Source organism: Galleria mellonella, unplaced genomic scaffold (genome assembly GCF_026898425.1).
Source record: "Galleria mellonella isolate WM207_F2 unplaced genomic scaffold, CSIRO_AGI_GalMel_v1 utg171, whole genome shotgun sequence".
Lineage (NCBI taxonomy): Eukaryota > Metazoa > Arthropoda > Insecta > Lepidoptera > Pyralidae > Galleria > Galleria mellonella.
The window spans coordinates 1,906,619-1,928,488 of NW_026442014.1; the positions used below are offsets into that span (position 1 = coordinate 1,906,619).

At 34.3% G+C, this 21,870-nt stretch overlaps 1 protein-coding gene across 7 annotated transcripts in view; it reads left to right on the forward strand.

Moving 5' to 3' along the window:
- Positions 1-21,870, forward strand: part of LOC113518558 (uncharacterized) — a 142,215-nt gene that overhangs the window by 35,115 nt on the left and 85,230 nt on the right. For 5 of the 7 annotated variants that reach the window (XR_008252607.1, XM_052892862.1, XM_052892866.1 and 2 more), the window contains exon 2: positions 8,963-9,221. The exons of 1 other annotated variant lie outside the window; for it this stretch is intronic. Coding sequence is in view for 5 of the 6 variants with exons in the window: in XM_052892862.1 (XP_052748822.1) it covers positions 9,118-9,221 (104 nt within the window). In the remaining variant the exon portion in view is untranslated. The remainder of the gene's footprint in view (positions 1-8,962; positions 9,222-21,870) is intronic. One more of the 7 variants, XM_052892864.1, reaches the window with a different exon arrangement.

The following is a 21,870-nucleotide window of genomic DNA, read 5'->3' on the forward strand; positions in this document are numbered from 1 at the left end:
GATGAATTCATCAGGAATTAAACATGATAGTTTCCAGGGAGAACTGCGAGGAGGTGGACCTGGTTGGGTATATTGCTAGCTATTCTCAGTCTCCATTACTAACAATCCCTTCCCGCTCTACATTGCTAGGTTTTACACGGTGTATTGACGTAATTTTTACTCATGATATATTTTGGTAACTTGAAACCAGTCATGCTCACTATAAGGTCTTGGCTGGTGGCGGTGAAATGGACAGAGTCGTTGAACTCCTTAAAATATGTTTTAACGCAATAATAATTGTCTCATCCGTCATACTCGCGAACGAATGCTGCTCGTTGAGTGTGATCCGCTCATGTTTACTTGCTTATTTTCTATTTAATAATCTATATAAATAGAACCTAATTCCGATTATAGACACACACACGTACACGCACGCGCACGCGCATGCACACGCACATGCACACGTATACGCACACTCACACGCACACGCACACGCGCACACGGACGCACACGCACACGCACACGCACACCCGCACGCACGCACGCACGCACGCAGTCACGCACACAGACACACAAATATACAAATATAAAGTTATCTTGTACATAATAATTTAGTAACTGTAATTGTTGAGGATTATTTTCAGAAGATTAAACATTCCGAATCCAACCGAATAAAGTAGTATCATAAAAAATGACAACTTAAAAGAGCTTGTAAACAAGTCTATTTCAATAAAGATTATTTATATTTCTATAATAATTACACGCGACTTCGTTTGTAACAAGGAAAAAACTAAAGTCGCTATAATGTTACAATCATAATATTTTTATTTTTTCTTATTTTTCGTACCTCTTCACTGTTAAGACGTTTATTTCTCAGACACGCTTAAATTATTAAATGGATGTAAAATATATAGTAGAAAGTTTTTCGTATTCGTATATATATATATATGTGTGATGTACTCATTTAAGTTTAGACTGCAAGTCCCCCCGCTCTTGACACTCCTCTGGGTGACGTCCGGGCGGGTGGTCGTGTGAGTCGCATTGTGACATATTATTGTTTATTATTTCCTACGCCTACCTACCATACCAGGAGGACAGCACAATATATATATATATATAGATTGTGACCGGAAAAAATCGACTACAATTATGAAAAAAAAACAGTTATTTCGGTGTAAAAACTAAACTACTGGACCGTTTATAAGAAAATTTTTATGAGACCAATCTATAAGTATATCTTTTCACATAAAAAAAAAGATTTTTTCTAATCGGTTTAAAACACACGGAGTTCTAAGGTAATAAACATAAAAAAAATACAACGGAACTGAGAACTAAAAAGAAACTTTTTGAAGTCGGTTAAAAATGAACTTGAACGATAGAGTAATATTTAATTTTACAAACGTGTGAAGTTACTCATAACCATTTATAAATATATTTAGTATTCATACAATAATTACTAAAACTATAACTCTAAGATTGAACAATCATTTTTCAAATTTGTCTTCGTTTAATGACCACTTCGTGTGCTAGAAATACACAAAGTGGAGACAAGTCACTCATTAATTAAATTACTGTCAATAAATTATAATGCTTAAGTCGAACTAATTACGTACATAATTATTGGTTGTAAATAAAGAAAATTCAAGGTGAACAGAAAATAGTCGTATTTCAGAGGCCGCGTGATCATTGAGTTATATACTATATATATATATATATATATATATATATATATATATATATATATATATATATATATATATATATATATATCACCAACCTTTAACTGTCCACTGCTAAACACTTGGCAGGCAGATTGGTAACCGCAGTTAGGTCGCTTCTTATAACACCCACAGGAAAGTGGCCTTTTTTAAGCCAGAACACACGGCGATATATATATATATATATATATATATATATATGTATATAAAACATAATAACATATGAACTCATCATGATGGGCTAACTGGCCTGTTTTCATTCTCATCTATCACCCTTCACTGGTGCTCCGCCAGCGTATCCCGTTACGCGGGCGGGGTTACCATACCATTTTCACCCATCAAAAAAAATACAATCGATTTCATTGGATCTGGTTACCATTAAAACAAAGAAATCTCTTTGATTTAATGAAAATAAATTCATATTATTATTTCGTATTTTTCTTTTTTTGTGGTGGTACTAGTGGTACCTAACTGGTATGTAATGAAACGGTAACCCCGCCTGCGCTAACGGTATACGCCGGCGGAGCACCAGTGAGAGATGATAGACGAGAATGAAAAAGCAGATCAGTTGGCCCATCGTGATGAATACAGATGGAATTCAGCACGATGGTGTCTAGGGGGAACCACGAGTAGGTCCCCCTGACCGTGTATATTGCTAGCAATGGGACCGGTAGCCTGTATCACTAACAATCCCTTCCATCCGATAACAGAATGGTAGTTTCGCCTGCGCTAATAGTATACGCTGGCGGAGCATCAGTGAGGATGATAGGTGAGAATGAAAAGGCCGAGGTTTTTCCAAGAGACTACAGCATGGGGTTCTTCAAAAGGGGGGTAAAGACGTTTCTTCAGGGTCGGCAACGCGCACGTAATACCTCTGGTATTGCAGGCGTTCATAAGCTACGGTAACCGCTTACCATCAGGTGGGCCGTATGCTTGTTTGCCACCTCAGTGGTATAAAAAAAAAGATAGCCTATCGTCATGAATACACCTGGAATTCAGCACGATGGTTTCTAGGGAAGACCACAAGGATGTCCCTCTAACCGTGTATATTGCTAGCAATGGGACCGGTAGGCCTGGTTATCTTTTTTTCCAGATAGTATTTATATTAGTTATATAAAAAAATATTAATATAAAATCTAATGCATAATTTATTTATTTTTTATTGTTATATTTTTATTACCAGAGGGAGACTTTGTACAAAAGTCGATTGCTTGGGTACCTCTGTCCCATTCGTGTTTCTACCGTGAAGCAGTTGTGTTTGCATGGCTGTGTTTCGGTTTGAAGGGTAGGATATGGCGTGAATTTACAGGGTACAGAGGAATAACACCTGAGTCCTCAGGAATGGCAACGCATGGGGGGTATCATGGGCGAAACAGTATGTGTGTGTACTGTTATGTCCATGGTATTGCTCATGTATAAAAAAAGAACCTAATGCATAATTAATTTATTTTTTGCTATTATATTTTTATTTATTACATACCTGTTCGATTATGGATATGCGTATGCATTAACTGTTACTTAATAAATATTAACTCATAGTTTTATTCATAATTATGATTTATAGTTCGTTTGATGTTTACACAAGATGTTTAACAATATAAGAGAGATTTTTAGATAGTGATAATATCATGCAGATGGGTTTTAAAGTGTTAATAATAATCATATAGACATAATGCATAAAAATTGTTTGTATATAAAACATAATAACATATCCACATATGTTATTATGTTTTATATATATATATATATATATATATATATATATATCGCCGTGTGTTCTGGCTTAAAAAAGGCCACTTTCCTGTGGGTGTTATAAGAAGCGACCTAACTGCGGTTACCAATCTGCCTGCCAAGTGTTTAGCAGTGGACAGTTAAAGGTTGATGTGATATATATATATATATATATATATATATATATATATATATATATATATATATATATATATATATATATATATATACCGTTAGCGCAGGCGGGGTTACCGTTTCATTACATACCAGTTAGGTACCACTAGTACCACCACAAAAAAAGAAAAATACGAAATAATAATATGAATTTATTTTCATTAAATTAAAGAGATTTCTTTGTTTTAATGGTAACCAGATCCAATGAAATCGATTGTATTTTTTTTGATGGGTGAAAATGGTATGGTAACCCCGCCCGCGTAACGGGATACGCTGGCGGAGCACCAGTGAAGGGTGATAGATGAGAATGAAAACAGGCCAGTTAGCCCATCATGATGAGTTCGTCAGGAATTAACCATGATAGTTTTTAGGGAGAACCGCGAGGAGGTGGACCTGGTTGGGTATATTGCTAGCAAAAGGATTCTCAGTCTTCATTACTAACAATCCCTTTCCCTCCTATCGATTGTATTAGAGTAACTGTCTACTTTCGGTGTTACATTATTAGATAATGAGTTAGTTTTATACACTGTAAAACTATGAGCCATTGTAACAACGTATTGTGAGTCGGAGGTGTCATTATCGAGAGTGTGGAAACGAGAGTAAACATGACAAAAACTTGACAAGTGACCACTGACCAGCACATACGCCTACATGTGAAACCATAGACATGAAACCTTACTTACTTTTGTTTTATTTTATTCTAAATTTTGCAAAATCTATATTTATCTACATTATAAAAAAAAAAAAAACAATATTTAAGTATGTCTCCTCTTCTCTCTGACCGACATATATATGTATTTTTTTTTTTATTAACAATTACCTTATGGAAATAAATACATTTTTTTATACAACTTAGAATGGCAAACAAGCTGACAGCCCACCTGATGGAAATTGGCAACCGTCGCCTATAGACATGAGCAGTACCATGGACATAACAGAGTATACTGTTTCGCCTATGATACCCCCCCCCCCCCTACGTTGTCATTCCTGAGGGCTCAGGTGTTATTCCTCTGTACCCAGTAAATTCACGCCATATCCCACCCTTCAAACCGAATCACAGCTATGCAAACACAACTGCTTCACGGTTGAAACACGAATGCAACAGAGGTACCCAAGCAATCGACTTTTGTACAAAGTCTCCCTCTAGTATATTTAATAACAGCATATTTTTTAATAACATATGTTATTGATTTATTAAAAACTAGCGGCCCGTCCCGGCTTCGCGCGGGTGGACATTTTTACAACATTTTAAAAAGTGATTATTGTGACATAATGATAATAATTGGGCATATAGTGACGCGAAGTTTTTTGTAGTTATTGATATTTTCTTCAATATTATAGAACATACTTTTGTTCTGTCACCAATAGTTTCCGCAGCGCACGCGACCAAAGATATTTTATAGCATTTTCTAACACCTTGAGTTACATTACTAAAGTTTAAGTAAGGATCCCTAATCTTTTCTAGCAATAAACATAGCCTATATTACTCAGGGTGAATGTAGCTTTCTAATGGTGAAAGAATTTTTGAAATCGGCAAAGTAGTGTTTGAGTTTATTAATTACAAACATACATACACACAAAAATACAATTCTTTCCTCTTTTATAATATTAGTTAATTAAAAATAATCACATTGTAAATCCCACTCAACCATCAGTGTCCTAGTACTCACAGTACAAGGTTTGCTTAAGTTGAAACTGTAAAATTTTTCCAAAGGTATTTATTATAATTATTGAAATATTTTCTGTGAATATTCGACGTCGTTCTTCATCATCGTCATCATATCAGCGTTTAACTGTCTACCGTTGAACATAACCCTTTCCCTTAGGGGGTTCTGCCAGTAGCTGCTACGTTTGGCAGGCGGATTGGCAACCGCAGTTAGGCTTTAGGGATATATAACAGGAACGCTGCTGCCCATCCCTCGCCCTTAGTCACTCACGGGATCGGAAGGGTAGCCTATTCTATGCCGGCACCATATGGCCACGACATCTTTCTTAATTTAGTGAAATACCTAAGAAAAATCACTAACGTTCAATTTTCTACAACGTATTTTATGTAGATGAGGAATGAAAACATGGTGTTCATCCCATCTCGAGGCGCCCACCATTTGCCGGAGATTATGTGAGTTCAGTTCAACGAACAATTTTATTTATGACTGGGATATGTTACATTACGCGCGAAACGGCATTAGAGAGTTTTCATTCTATTTTTAACCTTATTGCTGTTAAAATAAAGAAGTTTTTATATGAATGTAGTATTAAATCCTACAAATATTACAAATGTGGAAGTGAGTTTATTACCTCTTAGCGCCATCGTCATGAAATTTAGTAAACATACTCGTTGTATTTGAAATGGATAGAGATAAAACTGTTTTTATCCCGGTTTATAAATATATTCTTCATGTGAACAAAGTCGCGTATAAAAACTAGTATTTACTACCTAAATATGACATTAGATTGTCTATGATTTTGTTGACTCTACATGTGTTTTTTGTACAACTTAGAATGGCAAACCAGCTGACGGCCCACTTGATGGAAAGTGGTAACCGTCGCCTATAGACATGAGCAGTACCATGGACATAACAAAGTATACTGTTTCGCCCATTATACTTCCCGTACGTTGCCATTCCTGAGGACTCGGGTGTTATTCCTGTGTACCCAGTAAATTCACGCCATATCCCACCCTTCAAACCGAAACACAGCTATGCAAACACAACTGCTTTTTCGTGTACGTGTATGGGACCTTTGACAAGTTGTTTCCATTCACGATGGAAAAATCATCAAATATATAGTTATGTAACACGTACGGTGATCGGTCAAACGCATTGGCAAAGCGTATTGATAGTCAATCACGTATAAAGGTCAGACGTTGGACAATATTTCCACAGATATTTCCTTTGCTAAAACCAATTACTGGTTGCTTTATTAGTATTATTACACAACTGCTCAAAAATAGAATGTAATGTTTTCAGGACTCACATATGTGAGTTTCTTTATAACAACATAACTTCTAAATATTTAAACAGATTTGGACGTAAAATATTTAATTAAATTTACCAGAGGGAGACTTTGTACAAAAGTCGATTGCTTGGGTACCTCTGTCACATTCGTGTTTCAACCGTGAATCAGTTGTGTTTGCATGGCTGTGTTTCGGTTTGAAGGGTGGGATATGGCGTGAAGTTGCTGGGTACAGAGGAATAACATCTGAGTCCTCAGGAATGGCAACGCATGGGCGAAACAGTATACTCTGTTATGTCCATGGTACTGCTCATGTCTATAGGCGACGGTTACCACTTTCCATCAAGTAGGTCGTCAGATTGTTTGTCTATCTAAGTTGTATAAAAAAAAAATTTGAGATACCGTTAGTATCCTTTACCATCCAGAGAAATACTTGGTATATTTTTTTAAGAAGTTTTTTCAATTTTAGAAGAGCAATCGTGTTCTTTAAAATGCACATCAAAATGTATTTATTTTGGTGATGGAAAACCTAGTTGTCGGGGGGGAAAGGAATTGTTAGTAATGGAGACTGAGAATCCTATTACTAGCAATATACCCAACCAGGTCGACCTCCTCGCGGTTCTCCCTGGAAACTATCACGGTTAATTCCTGATGAATTCATCATGATGGGCTAACTGGCCTGTTTTCATTTTCATCTATCACCCTTCACTGGTGCTCCGCCAGCGTATCGTATAGCGTTAGCGCGGGCGGGGTTACCATACCATTTTCACCCATCAAAAAAAAAACCGAGTTATCGACGTCATATTGATCACAATGGTAACAATCAATAAATGCTTCTTATTCGTATTTTCCCATATTTTTTTTTCTTTAATTTGGCAATTAGTTAGTGTTGCCCAATATGCCACATACAAAGGAACGTATAGGATTTTTAGGTAGGTTTTTTAGTAACTTAATTATTTATTTAATAAGGTTCACCTATAACTTTTACATTTTACATGCTACTTGATCAATAACACAAGAAATATTTTGTCTGATGTAAAAGTGTTTTACAGGCGAACACCACATGCACTATTATAATATTTAATAATTATTAACAATGACAATAACAATATCTGAATAATAAATAGATTAAGAACTTATGTCTAAGATTTGCCTCAATAAGTTATATCTGCTGTTGATGGATCCAAAATTGATGTCAATTTGATCGCTGTGAGCATTCAGAATCCTACATAATCTGGGTACAGGCGAGTTGGCTCCTAACACTGTTTTTCTTAACGGAGGACATAAAGGTGTTATCTGTTTCAAAGGTATTTTAGAGTAATCATGGATTAAAGTCCATTAGATATTATAAAGATTCTAATATTAATATAATTTAGTAAAAATGAATTACCTACCAGTACATTTTCCTTTTCTCCAAAATTAATTCCCAATTCCCATCATCCCGCATGGTTCACTAGGGCTTCAGTGTAGTCTGAGAGACTCTCATGATTTGGTACACTCTGACATCCCGTTGTGGTCATTGTGTTCGCACGTTATCTGATATGTTACTGTGAGAATTGGCTTAACCTTACACTAGCACTGTAATAAGCGACGGATAATCACGCATTACTGCATCTAGATAATGCATTGTCTATGCTTAACAACTGTTAAGTTAATCGTGTTTCCCTTGGCCTATAATTATTTTTTTAATCTGTCTAGATATAGTTCACCGAGGTACAGGACGTAATAGAAAGATACTCGTATTTATGACACTTTTTTTTATTGAACTATGGTGGCAAACAAGCTGACGGCCCACTTGAAGGAAAGTGGTAACCGTCGCCTATAGACATGAACAGTACCATGGACATAACAGAGTATACTGTTGCGCCCATGATACCCCCCCATGCGTTGCCATTCCTGAGGACTCAGGTGTAATTCCTCTGTACCCAGTAAATTCACGCCATATCCCACCCTTCAAACCGAAACACAACTGCTTCATGGTAGAAACACGAATGGGACAGAGGTACCCAAGCAATCGACTTTTGTACAAAGTCTCCCTCTGGTAAGTTTATGATGGCCCATAAAATAATAATTTCGCTTGCTAGCATATTGCATATTTAAAAAAAATTTAAAGGAACTTTTATTTTTAATTTTTTTTTTAATTTTTCTTTTTTAATAAACAGGTATCGAACATGTAGAACAATAGTCTTTTTTAATTTGTCCAAAAAAGTATTCTATAATTTATTAAATGTAACGTTTAAATATATTATACTTTTTAAAGTTTATTTAAAAATTACTATAATCAGCTGAATAAATTTTGACAACTTTGTGAAAAATTTTCAACTATTTTTTTTTATAGTATAGGTAGGTATCATGTAATATTACGCGAATAAACATGTCACAAAATTTTGATGCGGAACTTATAGGAATTATACACACTCTATGAAATCCAGTGTCCACCATAAAAGCTAGTGAAATATTGTAATACGACGCAATCATGATTATTACAAACCAGTGGACACTGTAAATGTGCAAGTGACAGGAACAATTGCCTTTGTCGGTTTAATAAAGAAGAAAAGAAATGCCAGATACACTCTCCCTCTCTGCTGGAGTCAGCTTTGGCCTGCTGGCTGGAATCGTATCAGGGGTTTGCTACCTCGTCGCCAATGGCTTCATGTGGCCTCGGTAAGTGACTTTACTATTAAACAATATTTATTTCCAAAAGTTTAAGAGGAATAATAGTTTTAATAACTTTGTAACTAGATGGCGTTATATAATTTTTATGGTTTTTATTTATTTTTAGTAATAATGCTTTTTAATATTACAAATTATATTATTTTTAGTATGTATTTTATGTAGGTATGTATAGTATATTTAACTCTAACATATCGTCTAACTGAAATGGCCTGAAGGATATGGTGTCGTTCAAGTTATTCAGTATATTTATGAAAATGTATACCCACATGACAATATCCGTTAACATAAAATAAATATAGCCATAAATATAGTTGGTCGGGAATGCGCATGTGACACCCCTAGTGTTGCAAGCGTCCATAACTTATAGTGTCCGTTTACCACCAGACGGACTGTACGCTTGTTTGCCACGTTCGTAGTATAAAAAAAGTTACCAACTACTAATTAAACAACTAATTTAACCAAAGACAAAAAACAATCTGTTAATTACGTTATATTACTATATCGTAAATAACAGAATTTTTTGTGTCATTGTCACGTCCACTTGTGTAAAATCCTTGATTAAGCTATATTTATATAATAAGTATATATGTCTATTCTCTGTAGTGTTGCCAACTAAGCGGAAATTGAGTAACATTTTAAATTGAAAAGCAATGATTTGTAGTTCCAAACAAATAAATTATCTATAGCTATTTATTCTTTTTTTTTTTTCGCTCCATATAGCACGGTACATATTGCATCCGCCAAAATATTTGTTCTTAAAAACCTATTGAGTAGCACAAGAGTTATAATTTCAAATTAATGCCGCAAAAATATTAGATAAATACCAACATATAAAAAAAAGTATTTTAAACTTAGAATTTTATCTACAGCGTTATCTATCGGCAGTACACGTAAGCTACGGAGTAGCGTTACTTATTGTTCTACAAGTAGAATGGAATTGTAACAAAAAACGTTCACACTGTGAATACTAGAGGGCTCTGTCTCCAATATTATGCTCATTTAAACTGCAAAGGACCAATTACGCCTTTCTTATGATTTCATAATAAATGACATTTTTCCACTAAGATTACTTTTGAATATACGAGACGACTGATGATAATTTGTTACCGTAACCTGTAAATACCTGCAATACCTACCAGATGCGTTTGATTTCAATCAACTTCAAAAAGGAGGTTTTCAATTCGTTTGTATTTTCCCTCATAACTCCGTCAGTTTTAAACTATTTTGGAAAAAATATTTTTATCTAAAAAGATACACTTACAGATTGGTTCCATCGAAATATTATCAAAATCGGATAGTTTAGTTTTTAAGTCAAAATAACTGGTTTTGTCAACTGAAATCTATTTTTTTTTGGCCGCAATCTTTTATGGTCCGCTGAAGTTTACTGGTGCCCAGTCAGTAGACTTCAGCGGACAGCAGCAGTTCAGCAGCAGTTTATAACAATAACGTAGGCAGGGTGGGCATATATTATATATATATATATATATATATATATATATATATATATATATATATATATATATATATAAACCATTATTATATTAAATTCGAAAAAAAACTCAGTAAATTTATAAGACCGTGATACATTTACTGAGTTTTTATGATACTACCGTTCAAATTTCACTCATAAAGAAAAGAATAGTTCATAAATAGGTTCAGACTTGTTTATTACTTACTTAACATCTATATCTTTTCCTTGTATAGAAGTACCTATGGACAGAATACCGTAGATACAATCTGACATTAATGTTATCAAAGTTAATATTAAAAAGGGAACTGTAAATATTTAAATAAATTTTATTACTACGCACTAACTGTGTACGTAGATAAACTAACACGTGCCTTAAAGTATATTCAACCGACTTCAAAAAAGAAGGAGATTCATCCTCTTCATAACTCCGTCAGTAACAAACAGATTTGAATTTTTTTTTTAAACCAAAAGGATATACTTATAGATTAGTTCTAAAGAAATTTTATCAAAATCGGTTAAGTAATTTAGTTTTTAAATGATCTTGTCATGACTGAAGACTTTTTTTATGAAGACTTTTTTTTTTGTTTCATAAAAGACGTTCTTTTATGAAACAAAATTATATGCACTTTATTACACCAACTACCTTACCCGCCGCTTCGTCTGCGTGACGGGGATATTTGAAAAAAAATAAAAAATAATTTAAAAAATATATATATTACTATATTAACATAGACCTCCCTCTCTTAGGGAGGTTCGCCAATAGTTGCCACACTTGGCGGGCGAATTAGCAATCGCAGTTAGGTCTTGAAGATGTTTTAATCCATCCCCATCCCTCATGTGAAGTAAGTGAAATATGTGAAATGGAAACATTACGCAAAATAATTAATCTAATATAGGTATTTCTTTTTAATGAATGATAATGGAATGGTAACCCCATTGCGGTAACGGTATACACCGGCGGGGCACCAGTGAGGGATGATAAGTGACAATGAAAAGGCAGGTCAGTTAGCCCATCGTGATGAATGCACCTGGAATTCAGCACGATGGTGTCCAGGGGGGACCACGTGGAGGTCGACCTGACAGGGTATATTGCTAGCAATGAAATTAAAGGCATATTGCTAGTTCGCATTACTAACAATCCCTCCCCCCCCCCAACATAGGTACGTTAGAAATATATAATTTTGATTGCTCGTTGAACACACAGATAGAAATCACTCCGCATTATTGTACAGTATGTCGTCACATCCGTGTTTGGCCATGTGATATTTGGACAAAAGCATGGCATTAATGGAGTTACACCATGCGGAACACGTGGACACGCGGGGCGAACGGACCTTTACTGTATCGTAAGACTAGTTTTTAGCCGCAACTTTGTCCGTGCGACCGACTGACTGCTTCACTGATCACATCGCATCAGCCGTTAACTGTCCACTGCTGAACATTGGCCTCCCTATAAGGGCGGTTTTGCCAGTAGTTGTCACGCTTGGCAAGCAGGTTGACAACCGCAGTTAGGCTTCGGTGCTATTTTAAAGGGGACGCTATTGCCGATCTTACATTACTTTTTTTTTACTCCGTTAAAAATGGCATAAACGTTATTCAAAATTTAAGGATAGTATCTGTGGTTATTATTCTTAGGTACTTATTTTTTTTCCAAGAGAGTTTATCCTAAGAGACTACAGCATGGGGTTCTTCAAAAGGGGGGTAAAGAGGTTTCTTCAGGGTCGGCAACGCGCGTATAATAACCTTGGTATTGCAGACGTTCATAGGCTATGGTAACCGCTTACTATCAGGTGGGCCGTATGCCTGTTTACCACCTCAGTGGTATCAGACAAAATAGGTACATATTATTTAAGAACTACAGACTGCTGCTGTTTTAAAATTCAACCAAAATAAACAGGCAAGGAGCATGACCGGTACGACGTAGTCATAAGTTTACATTTATTCATCGCAAATAGGAAAAATTTCATCATTATTAAAAATAGATATTTTCTAATAGCCGTCCATAGGGGGGAAAGGGATTGTTAGTGATGGAGACTGAGAATCCCATTGCTAGCAATATACCCAACCAGGTCGACCTCCTAGCGGTTCCCCCTGGAAACTAACATGGTTGATTCCTGATGAATTCATCATGATGGACTAACTGACCTGTTTTCATTTTCATCTATCACCCTTCACTGGTGCTCCGCCAGCGTATCCCGTTAGCGCAGGCGGAGTTACCATTCCATTTTCACCCATCAAAAAAAAAATAGCCGTCCATAGGGTACAGTAACCCCTTTTACCATCAGACGGGGCGTATGCTTCTTTTCCGCTAATCATCATTTACAAACATCAACTGTAATAACTGGCGAAAAAAAGCAAGAAGAGAAAAGAAGCCGTCAAGGTATCACGTCCGCAATCCGTTACGGGAGGCAACGGTCTCGACAAGTAGGTATCGGATTTGTATCGAATAACACAGCCAATTTGTTAGAGAAATTGGCTGTAGTCGATTAATCGAACATGTTTTTACGGAACATTGGTTAATACACAGAAATGAGAAACTGTTATAGAAGGGTGAATATTTTTTTTTTAAAGATTACGTAATCAAATATAATAATATATATTTTTAAATTACATAAATAATACTATCAGCAAATTGTATTATTCACCATTAAACGTAATCAAAATTAAATTAACCCTTCTTTGCATAATGGTGGAAATTTCCATCATAACATTGAATGGCCAAAAATTATATAAAAGAACAAGTTCACTTTAAGTTGATCGTCTCTGAATACCATTTTAATGTCCATTGCAGAAAAAAAAAACATAGCTGTAATTTTTTTTTAACCATTTATCTTTTTATTTTGAACATGAATTATATCACCTCGATTTATTTCACCCATCAAAAACAAAAACTGACGGAGTTATGAGGTAACATACATAAAAAAGAATACATCCGAACTTAGAACCTTCGTCTTTTAAAATCGATTAAAAATAAGGAATCTACTTCTTTGAACTAGATTATAAAACAACCTCTTTGATTGATAATAATCAACCTACTTTTTTTTAAAATGTAACAAAAATCATTCTTTTATGAATAATAACAATAAACAAAAAGTAAAACAAGATTATTGAGATCACCTGCAGTCTACCGTAACAGATGCTGCGCGAGTCAACAATTGCTCAATAATTTATCAAACGCGAATTTAAAACGTAGAGTTATCAAACAGTTGACGGGACTATTGCAAATGGCCCGCAAAATTCGCTCTTTGGACTTTCATTAAAAGTATTTTGTAATATTGCGACTTATGGCTGAACACTAGTTCTTATTCTTAGCAGAGCACTGGCATGCCATTTAGCTACAAACAAAATTGCTTATGTAATGTATCAGTATAAGTATAATAATATATATATCCCCAATATTTCATCAGATCGGAAAGGGATTATTAGTAATGGAGACTGAGAATCCTATTGCTAGCAATATACCCAACCAGGTCGACCTCCTCGCGGTTCTCCCTGGAAACTATTATGGTTAATTCCTGATGAATTCATCATGATGGGCTAACTGGCCTGTTTTCATTCTCATCTATCACCCTTCACTGGTGCTCCGCCAGCGTATCCCGTCAGCGCAGGCGAGGTTACCATACCATTTTCACCCATAAAAAAAAATTTCATCAACGAGCTGATAGATCACCAGATATATGAATAAATGATGAAGGAATTGTTCATGATGATTTCCAGAGCGACCTGATAAGATGTATTGCAGGCAATGGGTCTATTAGACCCAATGTTTAACAAACACTCTTCTCACCCTGTATAAAATATTCACAAAATAAAAACTTGGGTATAAAAAAGTAAACTAAGAAATAACCATACAAAAAAAACGATAAATAGGAATGTAATAAGTTTTACCAAAGATATATATTAACGTCCACTTCACTTTAATATTTTTTGAAGAGTTGAAACAGTGGGACAGAGGTACCCAAGAAATCAACTTTTGTACAAAGTCTCCCTCTGGTAAATTCTTTTTATTGATCTTGGATGATAATGGTCGACACCCTTCGACACAATCAAATTATGTGTTTTTTTTTATGGGTGATAATGAAATAGTAATCCCACCCGCGCTATCGGTATACACTGGCGGAGCACCAGTGAAGGATGATAGGTGAGGATGAAGTAGGTCAGTTAGCCCATCGTGACGAATTCAACAAGAATTGTTCTCGATGGTTTCCAGGGGAAACCACGTGGAGATCGACCTGATATCAGCCCCATTGCTAGCAATATGCCCATATTGCTAGCAATGGGGCTGCCAAACTCCATTGCTAACAATCCCTTTCCCCCCTCAAATTATGTGTACCCTTTACCATTTACCATGTACTACTAACTCTGACATAAATAGATAAGGCGTTTTATTCAAATGCAGGTAACTTGTAATGATTACGTTGCAAATTAAACCTCATTCGTTCTTTATTCGTATTTGAATTCTCTTTTTGGATATTTTTTTGTAAATTACATCAACATATATCGATAGTTTTTTTATTTTTTTTATTTCGCAAATAAAAAAAGCGCAATTATAGTTTGTCTGATAAGTATGTGTCATTATTATAATTTCTATTAACGTACCGAATATTTTTACGCACGGAACCTCAATAAATTTCGAGGGAGGATTTTTAATTTGAAACGCATGAGGCATGTCGCCGCCCGCACCGTTGGTACACCCACTCGTCAGTCCGTTTCACAGTTCGCGCCAATGCAACGCGATTTAAAAAATAGTGCTGTGCTGTGACCGAAAATATTGGAATAATCTTTTGTGATTTCTTAGTGGCCAGTGTTAATTTTTGCGAACGCAGTTAAAAAAGTTTAAAATCTTCGAAGGTTTTTTTTATAATTTCTCTGTGGCCAGTGTTAATTTTGCGAATACTATAGTGAACAGAAAAAAAAAGGTAGATTAATAGTGCTGTGTCAATTTGTTTACTAATCCATCAATTGTTTTTAATTATTGTGATTCTTAATTTGATGGAATTGACCAAATCTATTGAAAATTAATTGAGATTCTTTAGGTATGTACCATTATATGGAGTACTAAATATATACGATAAAAATCAAAACGGTTTTTAGTAATATTATGGAGACATTATTATAGTTAGTTATTTATATATTGTTGTTAATAAGAACTGATTTCTTTTGAAATTTAACCATTACAAATAACCGAACAAAGTCAAAACCATCAATGAATAATTTTAATTATTAGCTTTATAAAAACTGCATACGGTTCGCGGTATGTTTAGCAGCCACCGCAGTATATAAATGCTGGTAATACTGGTGGTTTTTAAATCATTAAATGCAGTAATAATTTTGGCATATTTCATTCTTCAAACTTGAACATATAGAAAAATACAACTTGGCTTAGCTACAGACGACTTCACAAAGTCTTTCTCTAGGGTAAAAGTTTAATTTCTCACTATATTACTATTTTAATATTAAAACTCAAATAAAATATTATATAATTGTGCTTCTGTCAGACTTTTACAATAAAATACAAATTAAAAATAATAAATATATATATTAGATAGCTAGTGTTTGTCATTTACGCGGAAATAAATGCAAATGTTATAATAGTACTGTTAAATAGCGTCGTGACCAAGATTCAATTTTGACTCGCTTATTTTCCTTTTAATTTATATATATATATATATATATATATATATATATATATATATATATATATATATATATATATATATATATATAATTTTCATTTATAAAAGACGAGTTGCAAAAGATGCGTGGACGAAATAGCAGTCGGAGATTGAAAGTTAAATATGGAAAGTTGTAGAATTTTTGGTAGTAATAATAAAGGTGGTCAATCTTCGAGTGTTGACAGTCACACATATACTAATGATAGCGGAATTAAACGACATAATTTTAATCAAATAACCAGTGATATGGCCTTCCGCAAGACAACACCCAGTTCAGTAAAATAATTTCCTTTTATTTTTGTTATAATACCATTGTTTTCAACAGACACATCGGACTCGAACCTGTATCCACGGAAGTTCTTAAGTTACTATCCAATTACGCCGTTTTCTGTTAATAAACCTAATAATTATGTAAAATCATAATTAGGCACTCTAAAATGTAATTATTAAAACCAATATTGTTTAATTGAGTAATAATAAACAATATAAAACTAAGTAAATATGTAATTATTTAGTAATGCTCGTTAAAATAATTAACCGGACGAATAATCTACCGCGAAATATAATTAAATAATAACTTTATATGCATATAAGTAAACTTGACGTAACGCGGTATCAAACTACCGTCCGGCTTACGAAGTGGTTTTGGAATTAACGTGGATAAAGTCTCAGCTTAACTTTAACACATCAAATAGATGCCACCTTTCATTATCACCTTTTTTTCTAAAAATAGTTGAAAATATAACAGTGAAGCAGTTGTGTTTGCATGGCTGTGTTTCGGTTTGAAGGGTGGGATATGGCGTGAAATTACTGGGTACAGAGGAATAACACTTTAGTCCTCAGGAATGGCAACACATGGGATGTGTCATGGGCGAAACAGTATACTCTGTTATGTCCATGGTACTGCTCATGTCTATAGGCGACTGTTACCACTTTCCATCAGGTGGGCCGTCAGCTTGTTTGCCATTCTAAGTTGTATAAAAAATGTACTATTTCACTTCTGTCCTTATGGACAGATTGCTCAGGTATTTTTTATGTGAAAAAGTGGCAAACAAGTATGTCGCACGCCTGATAGTAAGTGATCACCGCAGCCCGTAGATACTAACAACACCAGACAAACTGCCCATGTTTTGCCAACTTTTTTTTTATGTAATTTAAAATAGCAAGCAAGCTGACGGCCCACCTGATAGAAAGCGATAACCGTCATAAACATGAATAGTACGTTATACAATATATGCAGATCGTATGACTGCCTATTTTTATTTTTAAAATAACACAATTAACATGGAAAGGTTTTGCTGGAAGAAATCTCTTATTAGAGATAAGCTCGCCTTTGTACATTATGTTTATAATGAATTGTAATTAACAGTATGTTTTGTGTACAATAAAGAATAAAGAAAGAAACATGAATAGTACCATGGATATAACAGAGTATACTGAATACCCTTCATGTGTTGCCATTCCTGAGGACTAAAGTGTTATGTCTTTTGTACTCTGTGATTTCATTGCCATACCGCATATCTATATTTAAAAAGATTACACTTTTTTTTATTATAAATTGCGATATGTCTACCTATCAAGTGGCCACAAACTTTTTACATTTCCAGGATACTGTAAGAGGTAATTAGAGGAACGCACTTTTGCGAAAGAAGGAAGACTCAAAATAATAGCATCTAAATATAATAGACTAACATTTTTATTTATTATATTAATTATATTATGACATTTATATGCATATAATCTGTAGTCAATGTTGTGTACGCCTGCTATGGGTATGCATATCAGCATGCTACATAAGAAATGTTATTTTATGTATAATATGTATACTGTTGGTGTGCCTAATTCGAAATAAATAAATAAATAAACATTTTCTTATAGGGAGAGTCTTTTGTAGCTAAACTATAAGAATAAGGACTATCTATCCTTATAGCCTTGAAAACCCTTGCTGGCAATAGAATCTTAATTACTTGATGATTCGTCACAACCTAAGTATCATGACGTTAATGAATCACTGTTTTATCAAAACAATATAAAAATAGAATAACAATATTTATGCAAAAATTTAATATGTAAACTATTAAAATCAAATTATGTTTCACAAGAAAACCCAATTTCAATTGTGATAAAACGACTTATTTTGATTTAAAAACTAAATTACTAAATAGATTTTGGTAAAATTTCTATGAGATAAATCGAATTTTTGAAATCGGCTAAGTAGTTTTTGAGTTTATTCATCACAAACATACAAACAAAAATACAAATCTTTCCTCTTTATAATATTAGTGTAGATTAGTGTAAATGTATATGTATTATTATATACAGATATGTATGTATTTTGATTTAAATTATATGAGTTACTTTGTATATATGTCAACATATTTATTCTTTCTTAATAGAAACATCTATAATGTTTCCTTCTATTATTGTACGCACACTGCCCGCTGGTAATTAATGCTCTTTTCCACTCAGGGTTTGCTGGAAGAGAACTCTTACAGAGTTAAGCTCGCCTGTTGTACATCTTTATTTAATATATATTATATGTTTATAATTTCTGTGTACAATAAAGAATAAATAAGCATATCCTTTCAGATAAAGAAGGGAATTTCCAAATCGTTTTACAACTAACGAAGTTATAAGGTAACAAACATAAAAAATATATACCTGTAACAGTTTCCTGTTAGACACTTAAGTAAATTCGAACACAGGATACCAGTCAATACATTGAGTAACCCACAAAAGAAATGACAATAATTTCCTCCTGAACCACCATTGTTTAACATCCATCACAATACACAAAGCTCAATAATTTATTGTGCAACCTGACAGTACTGTGAATTTGGTAATAATCGCTTTAAATGACGACACAGTGGAAATATGGGCATGTCTTCGCGATGCACTTCATTCTAACTTGTTGTTTTCGTAAAACTGGCTTAGTATTTTCATTTAATTTATATTTCTAAATCACTGTGTCTCGGTAATCTCTTATGGAGGGAGGAAAAGGGATTGTTAGTAATGGAGACTGAGAATCCCATTGCTAGCAATATACCCAACCAGGTGGACCTCCTCGCGGTTCTCCTTTTAAACTATCATGGTTAATTCCTGATGAACTCATCATGGGCTATCTGGTCTGTTTTCATTCTCATCTACATATCACCCTTCACTGGTGCTCCGCCAGCGTATCCCGTTAGCGCAGGCGGGGTTACCGTACCATTTTCACCCATAAAAAAAAATCTCTTATGAACTCCCGCGATACAGGTTTGCCTAGTGCGGGCTCCAATGTACTCGCTGTTGTAAATTTCTTGTATTTAATAAATAAATAAATAAAAATAAATTTGTATGGCTGTGTTTTTGTTTGGAGGGTGAGAAATCACGACCAGTTCCATTTGACTCTACTGACTTTGGCCCCTGTTATATAACGTAATCCTCAAGAATGGCTATGCCTTGCGTGTATAATGAGCATTGCCACTGTTTATTTATTCTATATAGCTCATGGTAACACCTGATATCCGTAAGGATATCAAGTTGATATGGCAATGAAATTACAGGGTACAAAGGCACGGCAGGAAGAACATCCATGTCATGGGCATAATAGTCTATACTGTAATGTCCATGGTGCTGCTCATGTCTACAGGCGAGGGTTACCACTTTCCACGTGGTTGGGCCATCAGTTTGTTTGTCATTCTAAGTATCATATAATAAATAAGGATAACAGGTTCACCTGATGAAAACAGATAATATATATATATATATATATATATATATATATATATATATATATATATATATATATATATATATATATATATATATTTGCATATGTTTGTAATCTTTCAACAGGTGGCCCATCTTGTTTGCTATCCCAGGTTATATAAAAAACATATACTAGCCCAATAACGTCATTCTTTGAAGTCACGTATCCAAAAAAAGAGGTATTTAGAAAAAAAGAATGCTTCAATAAAGGAATCGAACTTCTTTTTTTAAAAAACGTAAAAAACATTTCAATAGGTCCAGATGATTATATTCCAGCCAGTATCGATCTCTCTGAGCAATAATGTCTAGTTGACACAATACATAACTGGAAATCGATGATCACCGCTCGTTTAACCTTTCATTTCACGATGTCAGCACCCAATTACGGCGTTCGTATTCCAACCGTGGTATCCTCAAATCCGCCGGTTATCAGTGGGCCAGCGAGCGACGTGCCCCGACATGCTCTGCTGACTGCGCCAGTGGCCGACCGTTGCTGTGCCAAATTAGAATCCATCGCGTCGTTTAATATTTTGATAGTTACACTCGCGATTCCTGTCATTAATACGTCATACATACCTTTATTTTTACGTAACAAAAATAATCTTATTAAAAAAATTTTAATAAACACATGGGATATATTTAAAAACAAAAATATATGAGCGATTTTAATAATAACAATAGAAGTTAAAACAATAACTTTACAACTTTTTTTGCCTGTATGTTTGTCCTGCATCATACAAAAAATAGCTGTACGTAATTAAATGCTGTTTTCACAGTTGTATTCTTAAAGGTCTAATGTAAAAACTGGTGTATTTTTTATCTTGATATGCCATCTAACAATAGCTTATTTCATTACTTTTCCAGTAGGAAAACTTTTGGAAGTATCCAAAATTCCACATACGAAGAAACGGGCAAAAAGTAACGTTGGGGGGAAAAGGATTGTTGGCAATGGAGTTTGACAGCCTCATTGCTAGCAATATACCTTATTAGGTCGACCTCCACGTGGTTCCCCCTGAAAACCATCGTAAACAATTCTTATTGAATTCGTCACGATGGGCTAACTGACCTACTTCATCCTCACCTATCATCCTTCACTGGTGCCGCGCCGGTGTATACCGATAGCGCGGGTGGGGTTACCATTCCATTATCAACCATTTAAAAAAAAAACGGGCAAAAAGTTAATTATAAAGAAAATTAAATAGTTGGCTTTTGGATTATTATTTATTCAATTTCGCCACCATTAGGTGGCCATTTTATTCCCTATCGTGATATGCCACGATATCGTACAATAAAATCATATGAAATTATTTTTAAACAAATTTATAATTATAGAAATGAACTTTAAATTCTGTCGAGTGCTTATAATCTATAATTGTTTAAAAACTCATGCATATAAACCGTCATTTCTCTCAATTTAGTTCTATGATTTAAATTTGATATATCACAAGGAAATTTTTATTGTAAAGAACAATATAAACTTAATTTCTAATAGGTTTAAGTTGAAATTATTATAAATTTAATTTATGGTGGTTTATAAAACAGTAATTTTACAAAATTACCAAATTAAAACATTAAAATACGTACAGTACTGTTTAAAAGGTATTTTCTCCAGCGAATGCTCAGGCAATGAAATGGGTTCCCTGCCGAGGTTTTCCCTAGAAGCTATATGTATGGGATTCTTTAAATAGGATATATTAAGGTATTTTCAGGGTCAGCAACGCGCACGTGACACCCCTAGTGT